Raw genomic sequence first — 18,133 nt, forward strand, 5'->3', positions numbered from 1 at the left:
TATTCGGTACAATCGTTTGTTCTTTGTCCTCGTGCGACGTCGAGCACGCGCGAACAGTCTGCGACCGCAAGACAGCGCGCGCACCCGTCAACATTCTTCCTTCAAACGCGCGAGACGGTGCGGGGAACATGATCTGTCTCTTTTTAACGATATTCGCTTACGTGTTCAAGAGAGGTGAGTACCCACAACACTGGACTTAAACACAGTTACCGGCTAAATACATGCAAACCGATTAAAATAACTAAGCCGGCCGGCTGGCTAAACTAGCTAACCTAACTTGTCACGGTCCTTCGCCAGTGTGTGTGTCGGGTACGTGGGTGTATTATTATTATCTGCATAAGAAAACTACAAATATGGAGGTAAATCATGCAACTGAGTATGCACATTATACATGTGGTGTTAACGTGTTAGGTACCTTCAAAGTATTTCACGATATATTCATGCTGCAAAAACGCCCGCTGATTCATGCGCATCGAAATGTAACGTGCATAGCTACTAGTTACCGAACCTGCCTGACCCGTGTCCAAATAATCCGAACTCGATACATGTGTTGAGATAGAGATATTAATGACCATACGAACCGCACTGGCGACATTAAAATGAGAAACTATCAATAGCTTCGTGCACGCGCCTACTGGGTGGGTGTGCCGTTAGCGCCGCGCGAGCTGTTAGGTTGCTAGTTAAGTACCCCTCCCGGGGTGTCTAAGCTAGTTAAGTACCCCTCCCGGGGTGTCTAAGCTAGCTCGCTTACATGGGCTCCAAGAGGTCATCGTCGGAACCAAAATATCTTCCGGATTTTGCGGCAAAAGTCCCCCGAATCAACACTGCGGTCAAGCCAGCCCTCACTTAAAAAATCTTGGTCAAGCCAGCCCCCGAAAAAATTGCGAAGTTGCGCGTATACCATAGATTACGGTAATGGGTGATGCTGCCTGTGATTCTACATTTAATTCCACAAGTAAATCGTTTAATTCAGAACTAATAAATCATGACTCAAACTGTATTTAATGTCTATGAAAATGAAAACCTTGAAAGTAAATTTAAATTATTACATTTGTTACTTTTACACCGTTTTATATTTACAGTGTCATTAAAAAAAATCCTCCTGATTGCACTGAATAATTTCACTACAGAATGGTAGAACACCACCTACAGATGTCACTCAGTCAAGATCAAGAAGATCTGATGTGGCATTTCAAAGTAAAGGTCCCTCAAATTACCATATTTGATTAACTTTATTCTATGTTTACAGTGTCATAAATAAAAATCCTCCTGATTGCACAGGATAATTTCACTACAGAATGGTAGAACACCACCTACAGATGTCACTCATGTAAGATCAAGAAGATCTGATGTGGCATTTCAAAGTAAAGGTCCCTCAAATTTCCATATTTGATCAATTTTATTCTATGTTTACAGTGTCATAAAAAAAAATCCTCCTGATTGCACTCAATAATTTCACTACAGTATGGTAGAACACCACCTATAGATGTCACTCAGTCAAGATCAAGAAGATCTGATGTGGCATTTCAAAGTAAAGGTCCCTCAAATTTCCATATTTGATCTTTTTTTTTCTATGTTTACAGGGTCATTAAATAAAATCCTCCTGATTGCACTCAATAATTTCACTACAGTATGGTAGAACACCACCTAGAGATGTCACTCATGTAAGATCAAGAAGATCTGATGTGGCATTTCAAAGTAAAGGTCCCTCAAATTTCCATATTTGATCAATTTTATTCTATGTTTACAGTGTCATTAAAAAAAATCCTCCTGATTGCACTCAATAATTTCACTACAGTATGGTAGAACACCACCTATAGATGTCACTCAGTCAAGATCAAGAAGATCTGATGTGGCATTTCAAAGTAAAGGTCCCTCAAATTTCCATATTTGATCAATTTTATTCTATGTTTACAGTGTCATTAAAAAAAATCCTCCTGATTGCACTCAATAATTTCACTACAGTATGGTAGAACACCACCTATAGATGTCACTCAGTCAAGATCAAGAAGATCTGATGTGGCATTTCAAAGTAAAGGTCCCTCAAATTTCCATATTTGATCTTTTTTTTTCTATGTTTACAGGGTCATTAAATAAAATCCTCCTGATTGCACTCAATAATTTCACTACAGTATGGTAGAACACCACCTAGAGATGTCACTCAGTCAAGATCAAGAAGATCTGATGTGGCATTTCAAAGTAAAGGTCCCTCAAATTACCATATTTGATAAACTTTATTCTATGTTTACAGTGTCATAAATAAAAATCCTCCTGATTGCACAGGATAATTTCACTACAGAATGGTAGAACACCACCTACAGATGTCTGTCCGTCAAGATCAAGAAGATCTGATGTGGCATTTCAAAGTAAAGGTCCCTCAAATTACCATATTTGATTAACTTTATTCTATGTTTACAGTGTCATAAATAAAAATCCTCCTGATTGCACAGGATAATTTCACTACAGAATGGTAGAACACCACCTACAGATGTCACTCATGTAAGATCAAGAAGATCTGATGTGGCATTTCAAAGTAAAGGTCCCTCAAATTTCCATATTTGATCAATTTTATTCTATGTTTACAGTGTCATTAAAAAAAATCCTCCTGATTGCACTCAATAATTTCACTACAGTATGGTAGAACACCACCTATAGATGTCACTCAGTCAAGATCAAGAAGATCTGATGTGGCATTTCAAAGTAAAGGTCCCTCAAATTTCCATATTTGATCTTTTTTTTTCTATGTTTACAGGGTCATTAAATAAAATCCTCCTGATTGCACTCAATAATTTCACTACAGTATGGTAGAACACCACCTAGAGATGTCACTCAGTCAAGATCAAGAAGATCTGATGTGGCATTTCAAAGTAAAGGTCCCTCAAATTACCATATTTGATCAACTTTATTCTATGTTTACAGTGTCATAAATAAAAATCCTCCTGATTGCACTCAATAATTTCACTACAGAATGGTAGAACACCACGTAGAGATGTCACTTATGTAAGATCAAGAAGATCTGATGTGGCATTTCAAAGTAAAGGTCCCTCAAATTACCAGATTTAATCAATTTTTTTTCTGTTTACAGGGTCATTAAAAAATCCTTCTGATTGCACTGAATAATTTAATTACAGAATGGTAGAACACCACCTAAAGGTGTCACTCAGCTAAGATCAAGAAGATCTGATGTGGCATTTCAAAGTAAAGGTCCCTCAAATAACCAGATTTGATCATTTTTTTTCTGTTTACAGGGTCATTAATAAAAATCCTCCTGATTGCACTCAATAATTTCACTACAGTATGGTAGAACACCACCTAGAGATGTCACTCAGTCAAGATCAAGAAGATCTGATGTATCATTTCAAAATAAGGCACTCCACATTATCAGATTTGATACATCTTACTCTATGTTTACATTGTTATTAAAAGGAATCCTCCTGATTGCACAGAATAATTTCACTACAGAATGGTAGAATACCACCTAAATGTGTCTCTCAGTCAAGATCAAAAAGATCTGATGCATTATTTCAAAATAAAGGTCCATCAAATGACCAGATTTGATCAATTTTACTCTATATTTACAGGGTCATTAAAAAGAATCCTCCTGATTGCACAGAATAATTTCACTACAGCATGGTAGAATACCACCTACAGGTGTCACTTATGTAAGATCAAGAAGATCTGATGTGTCAATTCAAAATAAAGGTCCATCAAATGACCAGATTTGATCAATTTTACTCTACATTTAGTGTCATTAAAAAGAATCCTTCTGATTGCTCAGAATAATTTCACTACAGAATGATAGAATACCAACTAAAGGTGTCACTCTGTCAAGATCAAGCAGATGTGATGTGCCATTTCAAAATAAAGGCCCACTAAATTATCATTTTGATCAATTTTACTCTGCATTTACACTGTTATTAAAAGGAATCCCACTGATTGCACAGAATAATTTCACTACAGAATGGTAGAATACCACCTAATGGTGTCACTCTGTCAAGATCAAGCAGATGTTATGTGCCATTTCAAAATAAAGTGTATATGTAAAATATTTTTAATATTTTATAATATTAAATAATAATAATAATAACAATTTACTGAACCAATAACATCCCTTATTGTATTCCAGACTTTCTTTCATATGGACTCTTTATATATAGAGAGACTACTCTAAGTAGTCTGTGTCACGGTGAGGCGGCCCCCTACCGGTCGCCTCCGTCCACAGCGGCTGTGTTGTTGTTGTTTTGTGATGTCGTGTACGCCCCTCAGGTGGGCGGAGCCCGTGATCCGTTCCCACCTGATGGTCGTTTGTCTGTCTATATAGGTCTTGTCTTTGTACCAGTTGACCGCTGGTCATTATATCCTTAATTTGGATCTATTGCACGGGTTTTGGTTTGCACACTTTCTATTAAACCATCCTTTTTCCCTGAGACTTGGCGTGATCGCTTCCTTTTCGTTGCTCACACCTGCCCGTCACAGTCTGTCTATCATTATCAATAAATGTATCTCATTTAATGACATCATTGCCCACCTGTTATCCTGAGTTACCTTCTATCACATCAGGTGATCTGAGGAGGCAGGATGCAAGTGCAAGAAACAAACAAACCAAGAGAACAAAGACAAAATTAAAGTAGAAATACTGACTTATTGGCAAATCAATAAAATAATAAAAAACTCCAAGCAAATATAAGGCAAACAACCAGGGATATATACAGGCACAAATGACAAACAGCTGGGGCTAACAAGAGGGAGACAACCAGAGCAACTGAAAGCATGTTTGCTTCTCTGCACTGGGGTCTTGGGTTCAAGTCCCTATCTGAGTGGAGTTTCCATGTTCTCCCCGTGTTTGCGTGGGTTTCCTCCGGGGTCTCCGGTTCCCTCCCACAGTCCGAAGACATGGAAGTTAGGTAAATTGGCAGTCCCAGACAAATTCTCCCTGAGTGTGTATCTGTGTCTGTTGTCTGAGTGTCTATGCTTGTATGTCCAGTGGTGGATGGTGCTCTGTCACTAGGGTCTGTCCTCTCTCCCCTTCCTGCACCCCATTCAGTCCCACAGGGGGCTGTGGATCCTGGTAGAGAGTGCGCAGTTGGCTGCTGCTTCTTGCCGTTGTGTGTGATTGGTTGTGTGAGACTTGTCATCCCCGGTAGCTCAATGTGTTCAGCCACATAATCCCAATTAGAAACAAAGGGCAGGAACCTCTGAAGTTTGGAACCTCTGAAGCCTGGTGGTTAGGGAACTGGTCTTGTGACCGGAGGGTCGTAGGTTCGATTCCCAGACCTGAGGCCATGACTGAGGTGCCCCTGAGCAAGGCCCTTAACCCTCAATTGCTCACTTGTATGTTAAAAAAAAGAGCTAAAAATGTAAGTCGCTCTGGATAAGGGAGTTTGCCAGTGTTAAAATTGTAAAGCGCCTTGGGTATCCTGAAAGGCGCTATATAAATTGAACATTCATTCATTCATTCATTCATGAGCGTGTGAGGTGCGGTGACAGTGGGCGGACACTAGGAGCACATGGCAGAAATGTAAACACAGGCACATGGCACTGACAGGACAATGAAAACAAAGACAGAAAGACAAGAATGAAGCAGGGCAGAATATGACACCTGTTTGCAATTGTCATGGGCAGACGACGAGGTTAGGCACGTTAGGCAGGAGTCCCCTTGGACTATGATGTTTGCTGATGACATTGTGATCTGTAGTGAGAGTAGGGAGCAGGTGGAGGTGAGCTTGGAAAGATGGAGATATGCTTTGGAGAAAGTGAGCAGGAGTAAAACAGAGTACATGTGTGTGAATGAGAGGGCAGACGGTGGACAGGTCCAGTTACAAGGAGTTGATTTGGTGAAGGTTGACGAGTTTACCTACTTAGGGTCAAGGGTACAGAGTAATGGAGGAAGTGAAAGAGAGGTAAAGAAGAGAGTGCAGGCAGGCTGGGGTGGATGGCATAAAGTGTCTGGGGTGATCTGTGATAGAAGGGTGTCAGCAAGAATGAAAGGAAAGATCTATAGGACAGTAGTGAGACCTGCTATGTTGTATGGACTGGAGACAGTGGCACTGACAAAGAGACAGGTGAGGGAGATGGAGGTGTCTGAGATGAAGATGTTGAGATTCTCATTTGGAGTGACGAGGAAGGATAGGATTAGAAATGAGTTTATTAGAGGATCAGCACATGTAGCATGTTTTGGAGATAAAGTTAGAGAAGCGAGATTGAGGTGGTTTGGACATGTACAGAGGAGGGAGGAGAGGTAAATTGGTAGGAGGGTCTTGAGGATGGAACTTCCAGGCAAGAGGAGGAGAGGTAGACCTAAGAGGAGGTTTATGGATGCAGTGGAAGAGGATATGAGAGTGGCTGGTGTGTCAGTGGAGGACACTCAAGACAGGGCCAGATGGAGGAGTTTGATCCGCTGTGGCGACCCCTAAACGGGAATAGCAGAAAGAAGAAGAAGAACACTGCCTGACCTCCTAGAAGATACAATACAATGTTAGGCATGTGTGTGGGATTTGGGGCAAACGGCTTTCCAATGCCCCTGTTTTATTGTTTTAATCAATTCTAGGAAGACGTTTGCTTATTTGAACTAATTCCCATTCATTGTTCAGCAGCAACCTGCTGAATAAATGATAAAACATCAAGGTTTACTAAGCAATGGAATGATAATGGGGCAGCAGCATCTTGACTGCAGACAGGAAGCAGAATGACCAACTCATTAAGAGGGCCTGGTCTGTCCTGATAAACCTCTTGGACCCAGTGCAAGAGATGGCAATATACTTAGACAGCACTGGACAGCTGCTACAGTCAATAGTTTCTTCACTTTAGTCTTCATAGTTTTCTTCATCTTTTCCACTGCTGTTAGACTACACAACCCACACTGCTCCTAGTAAAACCCACACATCAGCAGACCACCTAGATGTACAGAATATTGCGTGTACAGCCAGCACTACTCCCAAAGAAACTCTGGTCATCAGCAGTCCACATTCATATACAGATACTATACAGAACTGTGAATATGAATATAGCGCAAAACATTTGATACTCTGTTTTATTTCACTTTACTTTTTATAAAGCAACTGTATAGCTCTTATATGTTATTCATTCCTTAATTCTACTTAAGACATTATGCTTTTTTAATTCTGTGATTGTATTCTTATGTCCATTGTTTTATTTTTTTAATTTAATTTCTGTCTAGCTTCTGAAAACAGGAATCGAAGTGTTTTATTTAGGTGCAGCAACTCCACAGACATATAGAAAGGTCTGTAGTGGACTAAACATTTTTTTGATTATTACTCCATATTTTAGTAATTTCAGGAACCTTTATTTTGAAATGACACATCACATTTTCTTGATCTTGACTGAGTGACACCTTTAGGTGGTGTTCTACCATTCTGTAGTGAAATTATTGAGTGCAATCAGGAGGATTTTTTAAAGACCCTGTAAACCTAGAATAAAGTTGATCAAATATGGAAATTTGAGGGACCTTTACTTTGAAATGCCACATCAGATCTTCTTGATCTTGACTGAGTGACATCTATAGGTGGTGTTCTACCATACTGTAGTGAAATTATTGAGTGCAATCAGGAGGATTTTTTTTTATGACACTGTAAACATAGAATAAAATTGATCAAATATGGAAATTTGAGGGACCTTTACTTTGAAATGCCACATCAGATCTTCTTGATCTTACATGAGTGACATCTGTAGGTGGTGTTCTACCATTCTGTAGTGAAATTATCCTGTGCAATCAGGAGGATTTTTATTTATGACACTGTAAACATAGAATAAAGTTAATCAAATATGGTAATTTGAGGGACCTTTACTTTGAAATGCCACATCAGATCTTCTTGATCTTGACTGAGTGACATCTGTAGGTGGTGTTCTACCATTCTGTAGTGAAATTATCCTGTGCAATCAGGAGGATTTTTATTTATGACACTGTAAACATAGAATAAAGTTTATCAAATATGGTAATTTGAGGGACCTTTACTTTGAAATGCCACATCAGATCTTCTTGATCTTACATGAGTGACATCTGTAGGTGGTGTTCTACCATTCTGTAGTGAAATTATCCTGTGCAATCAGGAGGATTTTTATTTATGACACTGTAAACATAGAATAAAGTTTATCAAATATGGTAATTTGAGGGACCTTTACTTTGAAATGCCACATCAGATCTTCTTGATCTTACATAAGTGACATCTGTAGGTGGTGGTCTACCATTCTGTAGTAAAATTATCCTGTGCAATCAGGAGGATTTTTATTTATGACACTGTAAACATAGAATAAAGTTTATCAAATATGGTAATTTGAGGGACCTTTACTTTGAAATGCCACATCAGATCTTCTTGATTTTACATAAGTGACATCTGTAGGTGGTGTTCTACCATTCTGTAGTGAAATTATTGAGTGCAATCAGGAGGATTTTTTAGGACCCTGTAAACATAGAAAAAAAATGATCAAATATGGAAATTTGAGGGACCTTTACTTTGAAATGCCACATCAGATCTTCTTGATCTTGACTGAGTGACATCTCTAGGTGGTGTTCTACCATACTGTAGTGTAATTATTGAGTGCAATCAGGAGGATTTTTTTAATGACCCTGTAAACATAGAATAAAGTTTATCAAATATGGTAATTTGAGGGACCTTTACTGTGAAATGCCACATCAGATCTTCTTGATCTTACATGAGTGACATCTGTAGGTGGTGTTCTACCATTCTGTAGTGAAATTATCCTGTGCAATCAGGAGGATTTTTATTTATGACACTGTAAACATAGAATAAAGTTAATCAAATATGGTAATTTGAGGAACCTTTACTTTGAAATGCCACATCAGATCTTCTTGATCTTGACTGAGTGACATCTCTAGGTGGTGTTCTACCATACTGTAGTGTAATTATTGAGTGCAATCAGGAGGATTTTTTTAATGACCCTGTAAACATAGAATAAAGTTTATCAAATATGGTAATTTGAGGGACCTTTACTGTGAAATGCCACATCAGATCTTCTTGATCTTACATGAGTGACATCTGTAGGTGGTGTTCTACCATTCTGTAGTGAAATTATCCTGTGCAATCAGGAGGATTTTTATTTATGACACTGTAAACATAGAATAAAGTTAATCAAATATGGTAATTTGAGGAACCTTTACTTTGAAATGCCACATCAGATCTTCTTGATCTTACATGAGTGACATCTGTAGGTGGTGTTCTACCATTCTGTAGTGAAATTATCCTGTGCAATCAGGAGGATTTTTATTTATGACACTGTAAACATAGAATAAAGTTTATCAAATATGGTAATTTGAGGGACCTTTACTTTGAAATGCCACATCAGATCTTCTTGATCTTACATGAGTGACATCTGTAGGTGGTGTTCTACCATTCTGTAGTGAAATTATCCTGTGCAATCAGGAGGATTTTTATTTATGACACTGTAAACACAGAATAAAGTTTATCAAATATGGTAATTTGAGGGACCTTTACTTTGAAATGCCACATCAGATCTTCTTGATCTTACATAAGTGACATCTGTAGGTGGTGGTCTACCATTCTGTAGTAAAATTATCCTGTGCAATCAGGAGGATTTTTATTTATGACACTGTAAACATAGAATAAAGTTTATCAAATATGGTAATTTGAGGGACCTTTACTTTGAAATGCCACATCAGATCTTCTTGATCTTACATGAGTGACATCTGTAGGTGGTGTTCTACCATTCTGTAGTGAAATTATCCTGTGCAATCAGGAGAATTTTTATTTATGACACTGTAAACATAGAATAAAGTTTATCAAATATGGTAATTTGAGGGACCTTTACTTTGAAATGCCACATCAGATCTTCTTGATCTTACATGAGTGACATCTGTAGGTGGTGTTCTACCATTCTGTAGTGAAATTATCCTGTGCAATCAGGAGGATTTTTATTTATGACACTGTAAACATAGAATAAAGTTTATCAAATATGGAAATTTGAGGGACCTTTACTTTGAAATGCCACATCAGATCTTCTTGATCTTGACTGCGTGACATCTGTAGGTGGTGTTCTACCATTCTGTAGTGAAATTATCCTGTGCAATCAGGAGGATTTTTATTTATGACACTGTAAACATAGAATAAAGTTTATCAAATATGGTAATTTGAGGGACCTTTACTTTGAAATGCCACATCAGATCTACTTGATCTTGACTGAGTGACATCTCTAGGTGGTGTTCTACCATACTGTAGTGAAATTATTGAGTGCAATCAGGAGGATTTTTTTTAATGACCCTGTAAACATAGAATAAAGTTAATCAAATATGGTAATTTGAGGGACCTTTACTTTGAAATGCCACATCAGATCTTCTTAATCTTGACTGAGTGACATCTCTAGGTGGTGTTCTACCATACTGTAGTGAAATTATCCTGTGCAATCAGGAGGATTTTTTTTATGACCCTGTAAACATAGAATAAAGGTAATCAAATATGGTAATTTGAGGGACCTTTACTTTGAAATGCCACATCAGATCTTCTTGATCTTGACTGAGTGACATCTCTAGGTGGTGTTCTACCATACTGTAGTGAAATTATTGAGTGCAATCAGGAGGATTTTTTTTAATGACCCTGTAAACATAGAATAAAGTTAATCAAATATGGTAATTTGAGGGACCTTTACTTTGAAATGCCACATCAGATCTTCTTGATCTTACATGAGTGACATCTCTAGGTGGTGTTCTACCATACTGTAGTGAAATTATTGAGTGCAATCAGGAGGATTTTTTTATGACCCTGTAAACATAGAAAAAAATGATCAAATATGGAAATTTGAGGGACCTTTACTTTGAAATGCCACATCAGATCTTCTTGATATTGACTGAGTGACATCTGTAGGTGGTGTTCTACCATTCTGTAGTAAAATTATCCTGTGCAATCAGGAGGATTTTTATTTATGACACTGTAAACATATAATAAAGTTTATCAAATATGGTAATTTGAGGGACCTTTACTTTGAAATGCCACATCAGATCTTCTTGATCTTGACTGAGTGACATCTGTAGGTGGTGTTCTACCATTCTGTAGTGAAATTATCCTGTGCAATCAGGAGGATTTTTATTTATGACACTGTAAACATAGAATAAAGTTTATCAAATATGGAAATTTGAGGGACCTTTACTTTGAAATGCCACATCAGATCTTCTTGATCTTGACTGAGTGACATCTGTAGGTGGTGTTCTACCATTCTGTAGTGAAATTATCCTGTGCAATCAGGAGGATTTTTATTTATGACACTGTAAACATAGAATAAAGTTTATCAAATATGGAAATTTGAGGGACCTTTACTTTGAAATGCCACATCAGATCTTCTTGATCTTGACTGAGTGACATCTGTAGGTGGTGTTCTACCATTCTGTAGTGAAATTATCCTGTGCAATCAGGAGGATTTTTATTTATGACACTGTAAACATAGAATAAAGTTTATCAAATATGGAAATTTGAGGGACCTTTACTTTGAAATGCCACATCAGATCTTCTTGATCTTGACTGAGTGACATCTGTAGGTGGTGTTCTACCATTCTGTAGTGAAATTATCCTGTGCAATCAGGAGGATTTTTATTTATGACACTGTAAACATAGAATAAAGTTTATCAAATATGGAAATTTGAGGGACCTTTACTTTGAAATGCCACATCAGATCTTCTTGATCTTGACTGAGTGACATCTCTAGGTGGTGTTCTACCATACTGTAGTGAAATTATTGAGTGCAATCAGGAGGATTTTTTTTAATGACCCTGTAAACATAGAATAAAGTTAATCAAATATGGAAATTTGAGGGACCTTTACTTTGAAATGCCACATCAGATCTTCTTGATCTTACATGAGTGACATCTGTAGGTGGTGTTCTACCATTCTATAGTGAAATTATTCAGTGCAATCAGGAGAATTTTTTTAATGACACTGTAAATATAAAACGGTGTAAAAGTAACAAAATGTAATAATTTACTTTTTACTCATTCTGTTCACCATTTAGATTTAAATGTGGAATCACAGGCCACATCACCCTTTACCGTAATCTATGAAATACGCGCAACTTCGCAATTTTTTTGGGGGCTGGCTTGACCAAGATTTTTCAAGTGAGGGCTGGCTTGACCGCAGTGAATCAACGGAGCGGGTATGTCGCGGGTCCGCCTCTTCTAAATGTGACAGACGTTTCATACCCAGCGGTCTGTCTTGTGTAGTCTAGTAGAGAGCAGCGTCCTTGTCTTTTATTACTAGAAAAACGGAGTTTTGTGATGGACACGCGTCGTTTATAATGAACCCTTAACTAGGAGAGGACGCCTTGGCCAATATATTCTGTAAGGTTCTGTTCTGATGGCATTTTACTGCATTCAGTCCGTCAAATGTTTATACTACTTACTGTATTTTATACTAAGTACTGTCTAGGTTACATGAGGAAGATTTTAAACTTTAAAATGATCTGTCAGGTTTTTGGCATTTAGATTGTTGGGTTATTATTGGACCTAAACCTCCAGGACTGTGTGTTTGATATGTGGTATTGCAGGATGGACGGGTGTGAACGAGCGAACCTTCATCGCCGTGAAGCCAGATGGAGTTCAGAGGAGGCTTGTGGGAGAGATAGTCCACCGCTTTGAGAGAAAGGGCTTCAAACTGGTCGCACTTAAGTTCCTGCAGGTAAAAGAGCAATCCTCACATAGTCCTTTTACACTTGCTTAAAATCATTACTTTTATTTATTTATTTATTTTAAAATATATATAAAATATATAGATATAATAGGATATCTCCAGATGTAGAAAGAGGGCCACCTGCATCATGAGGCACCCCACACACCCAGCTCACTCACTTTTTGTCCCGCTCCCCTCAGGCAGAAGGTTGAGGAGCATAAAGTGTAGGACAACCAGACTGAGGAACAGTTTCATTCCGGAAGCTGTGAGACTCATAAACTCCACCTAAACTACTCACTGCTCTGACTCTGTTCAAGCCACTTACTCACCGGTCACTTTACTGAACTCTGGTCACTTTATATCATGCTGCTGCTATTGTAGACTTACTGTCTGCGTTTAAATTATGCCCTGTGTGTATATACTATTTATTACATATATATTCTTCTAAAATACTAGCTCCATTACTGCTCTTTACTGTAATTGTTTTAGATAATTATGTATATTCGTATTACCGGGACCTTGAGTATAAAAATTTCGTTCCACCCCATGCAAATGTGATGCGAATGACAATAAACACTCCTTGAATCCTTGAAATCTCCAACAGACAACCAAATGTAGACCGGTTTGACATGCTTGCTTAAGTGACAATTTTAAGCAACTCAGTCTCAAGGAAAAGCAGAATTATTTTCCAAGGTGGCACAACAGAAAAAAGCTTTTGCCACATCGTTGTTAGCTGATTTGATGGCCGATGTTGCCACAGCCATGTGTGACTACAATAGCCAGATTGACACTGCTTCCAGGGTGAGAGGGGTGACATTAGTCTGTGCACTAGTGACAGAGGGATGCCTGTGTGATCACGTTTACTAATGAAGCCAGTTGGTGCCCGGCTGTGTACACGCCAAACCTAATATGTTGTTCTATCATTGGGAATTGAGAGGTGTGGCCAGCCTCTTTGCCACCATCATATGACACACTTGCTACACGTACACAATGCATTTTCTAAATTAAATGAGAAATGTGTCTATAAAATTGTGTGTGTGTGTGTGTGTGTATGGGGGTGTGTTTGTATGGTTGATTGTGTAGGCTTCTGAAGACAAATTGAATGAACATTACTGGGAATTGAGGAACAAGCCATTTTACAAAGGCCTGCTCAGATACATGAGTTCTGGACCTATCGTGGCTATGGTAAGATATTCCATATCTAGAATATTCCAGAACTGCACCTCTACTTCTACATGTCACTATTTCAATTGCATCCTAAGATCCAGCCATATGCTAATACATTTAATATAGAGGTGTCAATTCCAGGTTCAGAAAATAAAAGTCCTCACCGGGATTTTGCTCAGGCTTCCTGGATTGTGTTGATTCCACTAATTTTACCTGGATTGCACTAATTAGAAAATCTAGCAAGCTTGAGCAAAATCCTGGTGAGGACTTTTAATCTCTGAACCTGGAATTGACACCACTAATTTAATACATATGCTCATGGATACCACTGATGTGCAGTTATGATTTTATTGTGTGTGTGTCCGTGTGAGAGGTATGGCAAGGCCTGGATGTGGTAAAGACAGCCAGGAAAATGCTGGGAGAGACCAATCCTGCTGACTCCCTTCCAGGAACCATCAGAGGAGATTACTGTGTAGAAGTGGGCAGGTTGGTAACAGGCCTCACTAATTATGTAGCTGCAGCTAACATGGTATTTCAATTCCATTTACTGATTAAACCATATATCTACTGCTGACAGTGATTTTTAGAACAGCTTCCAAAGATTTTTAGAAAGTTTCTCTGTTGACATTTGTGATTTTAATGGTGCTTAGAAGGTCTCAGAGAGAGAGAGAGAGAGAGAGAAAAAAAGGTCTCATTACTTCTGATGTATTTTGTAGTTCGTTCATGGTGTTTGTCAGTAATTCATTGGCTAAGATGATTCAGTAGACCAGTATTAGTGAATTGCAGCCTTATAAGATGAGCATTACATACTTCAGCATTATATACCTTAGGTCAACTCTGTGTTGAAACACAGTCAGGAATTTGCCAAGCTATCACAATACATCAGAAGCTGTTATTCTTATAAGTTGTTCAGGAGCAGTGAAAAATAGCAGTGAATGAGCACACAGAGATTACATGTGATTGTGTTATAATGGAGGCCTCACTAAACTGCAGCATGTCTCTGGTGTTGCAGGAATGTCGTCCATGGCAGTGACTCGGTAGAGAGTGCTCAGAGGGAAATCACCCTGTGGTTCAAAGAGCATGAGCTCGTCTGCTGGGAGGAGAGCACCGAGCAGTGGATCTATGCATGAGCAACACACACACACACACACACACACACACACACACACACACACACTGACACAGAGCTTTGCGGCCTTTCATATTCATGTTGCAGGAACAGGACACACTCCTTCTGGAGCACCACGCCTCTGCAGACCTGGCAGAACCCGCTAGGAGGAAACTTGTGTGCTGCTGTAACCGGGCCGGCACAGGGCAGGCAGCTCAGCATCAGCTGCTGACGGGTTTGGGCCTCTGTCTCCGGGTCTTCAGAGGACCACCAACCTTTCAGGTCAAAAATATTCATCAGAGGGGAAGCAATGTGGACACACTATCCCTAATCAAATTGCTCTAAAAAATACCAAACAAAAAAAAAAAAAACACAACCTGGATAATGCATTTGATAAGTTGCTTACATTTATGTGACAATTTTGCACATTTTCTATAACTTCATATTCATCATGAATGAATGATCATAATGAAACAATATTTATGCATTTTACTGCTGTTTGTAGACCTATTTGAAGTGAATGTATTTAGCACAATTGTTACAGTCTCAGAACCCACGTTCTCTGAAATATGCAGTATAGTTGTTTTGCTGCAACTTAAAGACCCTGCTAGGCGGGTGACGCTGATACCACATGATGTACATCACCTCAACTACAACTCCCTGTGGTATATTTATCAGGAAAGCTGAACTTCAGTATGCTCTGACTTTATGCGTGGTAGCTTGGTGTCATTACATACATTTTATACTTATCTTTTTGTAGCTATTGAAGACATGACTGTTCATGTTGTGTATGGAATCATGACAAAAGCAATAATGTACTCTTCAGAGGGACGTGATGGACACGTGTGCTTCTTTGTGTTGTGCGAGTGATCTTGCTCCGTTTTTGCACTACAACTTCTCTGAGGTCTGATAACCACAAAGTGACCTCTTATGAAATAAAGGTTCTTGTAAAGCCATGGATTTTATGTGTTTGATATATGACATTGTATGATACCACCAGGGTAACAGAGTTTGAGCTAAAAACATAAACCTGTCTGAAATGTTGCATTTTCCTGTCATCTGGTATGTTTGGGACTAAATGTACCTTACAATAACAACAATAACATATCGCTAAAACATTCTGAATGATGGATGGGACTTTATGAACAAGACATTTAGACAAGTAAATCTTTTCAGAGCACGAATATGTTTATATTTAATATTTAACCACACTTAAGAGAACAAATAGAGGTGAGTCACATACAGAGCAAACAGTTGGGACCAGTCAATCAAACTGGAAGCCAGTCACTTCTCTGTGGCCCACAATGCCCAGCCCAAGTGGAAAAATAAACCAATCAGCCCACAGCTCACCTGCTTCCAGATCCCTCTCTGTAGAATGAATTATGCTTTTATATCCACTGTTTTGTCTGTAGATTGAGTATTATTGGCATGTCAATGAGACCATATTTTAAAATGTTGTATATGGCTTTCCACAGTCTACCAAAGTTCCACCAACACTTCAGTGTGTCATGTGCTTTCATATAATTTCTCTATCAGCCACCCACAGCTCCTTTTCCCTCTTGGTTGTTCTCCTAAATGATCCTAAGTTTTACTTACTGAACCTCGGTATTTACATTTCTGTACACACGTCCTGCATAAATGAGAATCACAAACCAATTTGCATCTCTCCAAATGCCTCTAACCAATCACAGCTCCATATCCTTGAATCGCTATCCAATGAGCTGCCTGTTTCCATGGTGTTTGTGAGCTGTGAGCTGGTAGAAAAAAATAAAATAAACAGCATTAGGGTATTCACATATTTGGCAAAACTGGGTTGTTTTGGGAAAGGAAATGAAATGGTTTTAATCAAGGTGATTTAAAATTGCCATTAAGCTGTAAGATGCAGGAGACTCTTGAGCTGTGCCTTGTGTGTTTGTATTGAAGAGAGAGGCAGTCGCGTTCGGGTAACGAACATACTGGGCATGACTCAGTTTAGAGAAGGAAGATACAGGCCTTGGGGTAGTTATAGAGTATGGGTACAGAATTTCATTTGGGTTGGGGGCATAGTTAGCAACAGATATGGTTTCATACATAGTATCTGGGCACAGAGTTACAGGATGGGGAGTGCAGGTATAAGGTGTCCTGTCATCACTCGGGGACATACGACACCTGCCAGACAATAATATGGCTCCTCTCAGCTTTAGACAACGCCGGCTTCATCTGAGGGGCGTCGCCGTCTCCTTCCTCTGTCTCGTCATCCTCACCATCACCTGGAATGAGGTGAAGGTAGAAAAGTCAGGTTAAAAAATATTTTATAAGTATATTAAAAGTTTTCATAGGGATTTTTGACCTACTGAGGCCTAAGGCACAGTGAAGCTGCATTTTAAAATGTCTCCATATGAAGATGCAGCATCTCACAAGGTTATGAATATTTCAATTAAAATGTGTATGTGCATAATTGTGATTAACGTCACCATCATCAAAATTGTGTGATGATGTATGTGACAATGTACGGTACCTATGCGGAAGTCTATGTAGCCTTCTCCTCCACTGAGCACCAATACATTATGAACACTCTGAGTTTCTGTCTCCACTGGGGCTGAAGACCCCTGAGATTCTGATGGGCTGTCCAGCACACTGCCATTCAGGGTGGCTAATACGTTGCCTGAAGGAAAAAAAAAAACACCAACAAAACACCTCAAATACAAAACTTTGTTTCATAAGGCATCAAATATTTCTTAAAATCACAGACAGCATTAAATAAAAGCATTCACTGGACTACAAAACCTTCTTAACAGCTCTGAGTGACAAAACATGACAAGAAGTTTGGAATCAGTGCTGTGCTTGCAGATGTGGTCAGGTAGCCCTCACCTGGGACTGACACAAAGAATTTGACTGCATCTCGGTGTCCGTGGAAACAGAGCTGGGCCTGAGCCATGGAGCAGTACGGGATGAAGCTGCCGTTGCCCTTCTCTGATTCGTCGGCGTACACGTGAATCACGCCCCCTGATGACGTGGGAGACACCTTATTTGCTGGAGAGACGAGAAAGAGAAGAAATTTCAAACTGAGAAGTGAAAAACAACAGCAGCACTTACGTTCGAGTGGATCGACTGAGACCAAGGAACCGTGAAAAAAAAGTGCTACTTGTGAACAATGCTGTACACACAAATACACTACATGCACAGCAGAGAAAGAGATACACACAGATATACATCACAGAAACAATATTACACT

General features: G+C 39.0%; 2 protein-coding genes across 20 annotated transcripts in view; one reads left to right on the plus strand and one right to left on the minus strand.

The window, feature by feature from the left end:
• Positions 1–24: 24 nt before the first annotated feature.
• On the plus strand, positions 25–15,338 carry nme3 (NME/NM23 nucleoside diphosphate kinase 3). Of its 2 annotated transcripts, none has more exons than XM_076997154.1 (5): positions 25–174; positions 12,523–12,653; positions 13,728–13,829; positions 14,185–14,297; positions 14,824–15,338. In XM_076997154.1, exons 1-5 carry the CDS (start codon positions 129–131, stop codon positions 14,939–14,941), a joined length of 510 nt encoding a protein of 169 aa, XP_076853269.1. In that variant the 5' UTR covers positions 25–128; the 3' UTR covers positions 14,942–15,338. The 2 variants fall into 2 exon arrangements, with proteins under 2 accessions (XP_076853269.1, XP_076853270.1); XM_076997155.1 differs by lacking the exon at positions 25–174 and adding an exon at positions 12,093–12,132.
• A 1,160-nt stretch (positions 15,339–16,498) lies between these two features.
• mapk8ip3 (mitogen-activated protein kinase 8 interacting protein 3) overlaps positions 16,499–18,133 on the minus strand; it is a 26,104-nt gene continuing 24,469 nt past the window's right edge. For all 18 annotated transcript variants that reach the window (XM_076997142.1, XM_076997137.1, XM_076997145.1 and 15 more), the window contains 3 exons: positions 17,770–17,931; positions 17,417–17,563; positions 16,499–17,168 (listed from right to left, as the gene is read on the minus strand). In XM_076997142.1, the coding sequence (XP_076853257.1) occupies positions 17,047–17,168; positions 17,417–17,563; positions 17,770–17,931 (431 nt within the window). In that variant the 3' untranslated portion in view covers positions 16,499–17,046. The remainder of the gene's footprint in view (positions 17,169–17,416; positions 17,564–17,769; positions 17,932–18,133) is intronic.

Source organism: Brachyhypopomus gauderio, chromosome 2 (genome assembly GCF_052324685.1).
Source record: "Brachyhypopomus gauderio isolate BG-103 chromosome 2, BGAUD_0.2, whole genome shotgun sequence".
NCBI classification, from domain to species: domain Eukaryota; kingdom Metazoa; phylum Chordata; class Actinopteri; order Gymnotiformes; family Hypopomidae; genus Brachyhypopomus; species Brachyhypopomus gauderio.

What these genes read in the sequence shown, in the direction of transcription:
- nme3 (XM_076997154.1), top strand. Translation starts at nt 129, where the DNA reads ATGATCTGTCTCTTTTTAACGATATTCGCTTACGTGTTCAAGAGAG. An exon ending in TCGCACTTAAGTTCCTGCAG is followed by an intron (nt 12,654 to 13,727) that starts GTAAAAGAGCAA and finishes TTGATTGTGTAG; the next exon opens with GCTTCTGAAGACAAATTGAA. An exon ending in TACTGTGTAGAAGTGGGCAG is followed by an intron (nt 14,298 to 14,823) that starts GTTGGTAACAGG and finishes CTGGTGTTGCAG; the next exon opens with GAATGTCGTCCATGGCAGTG.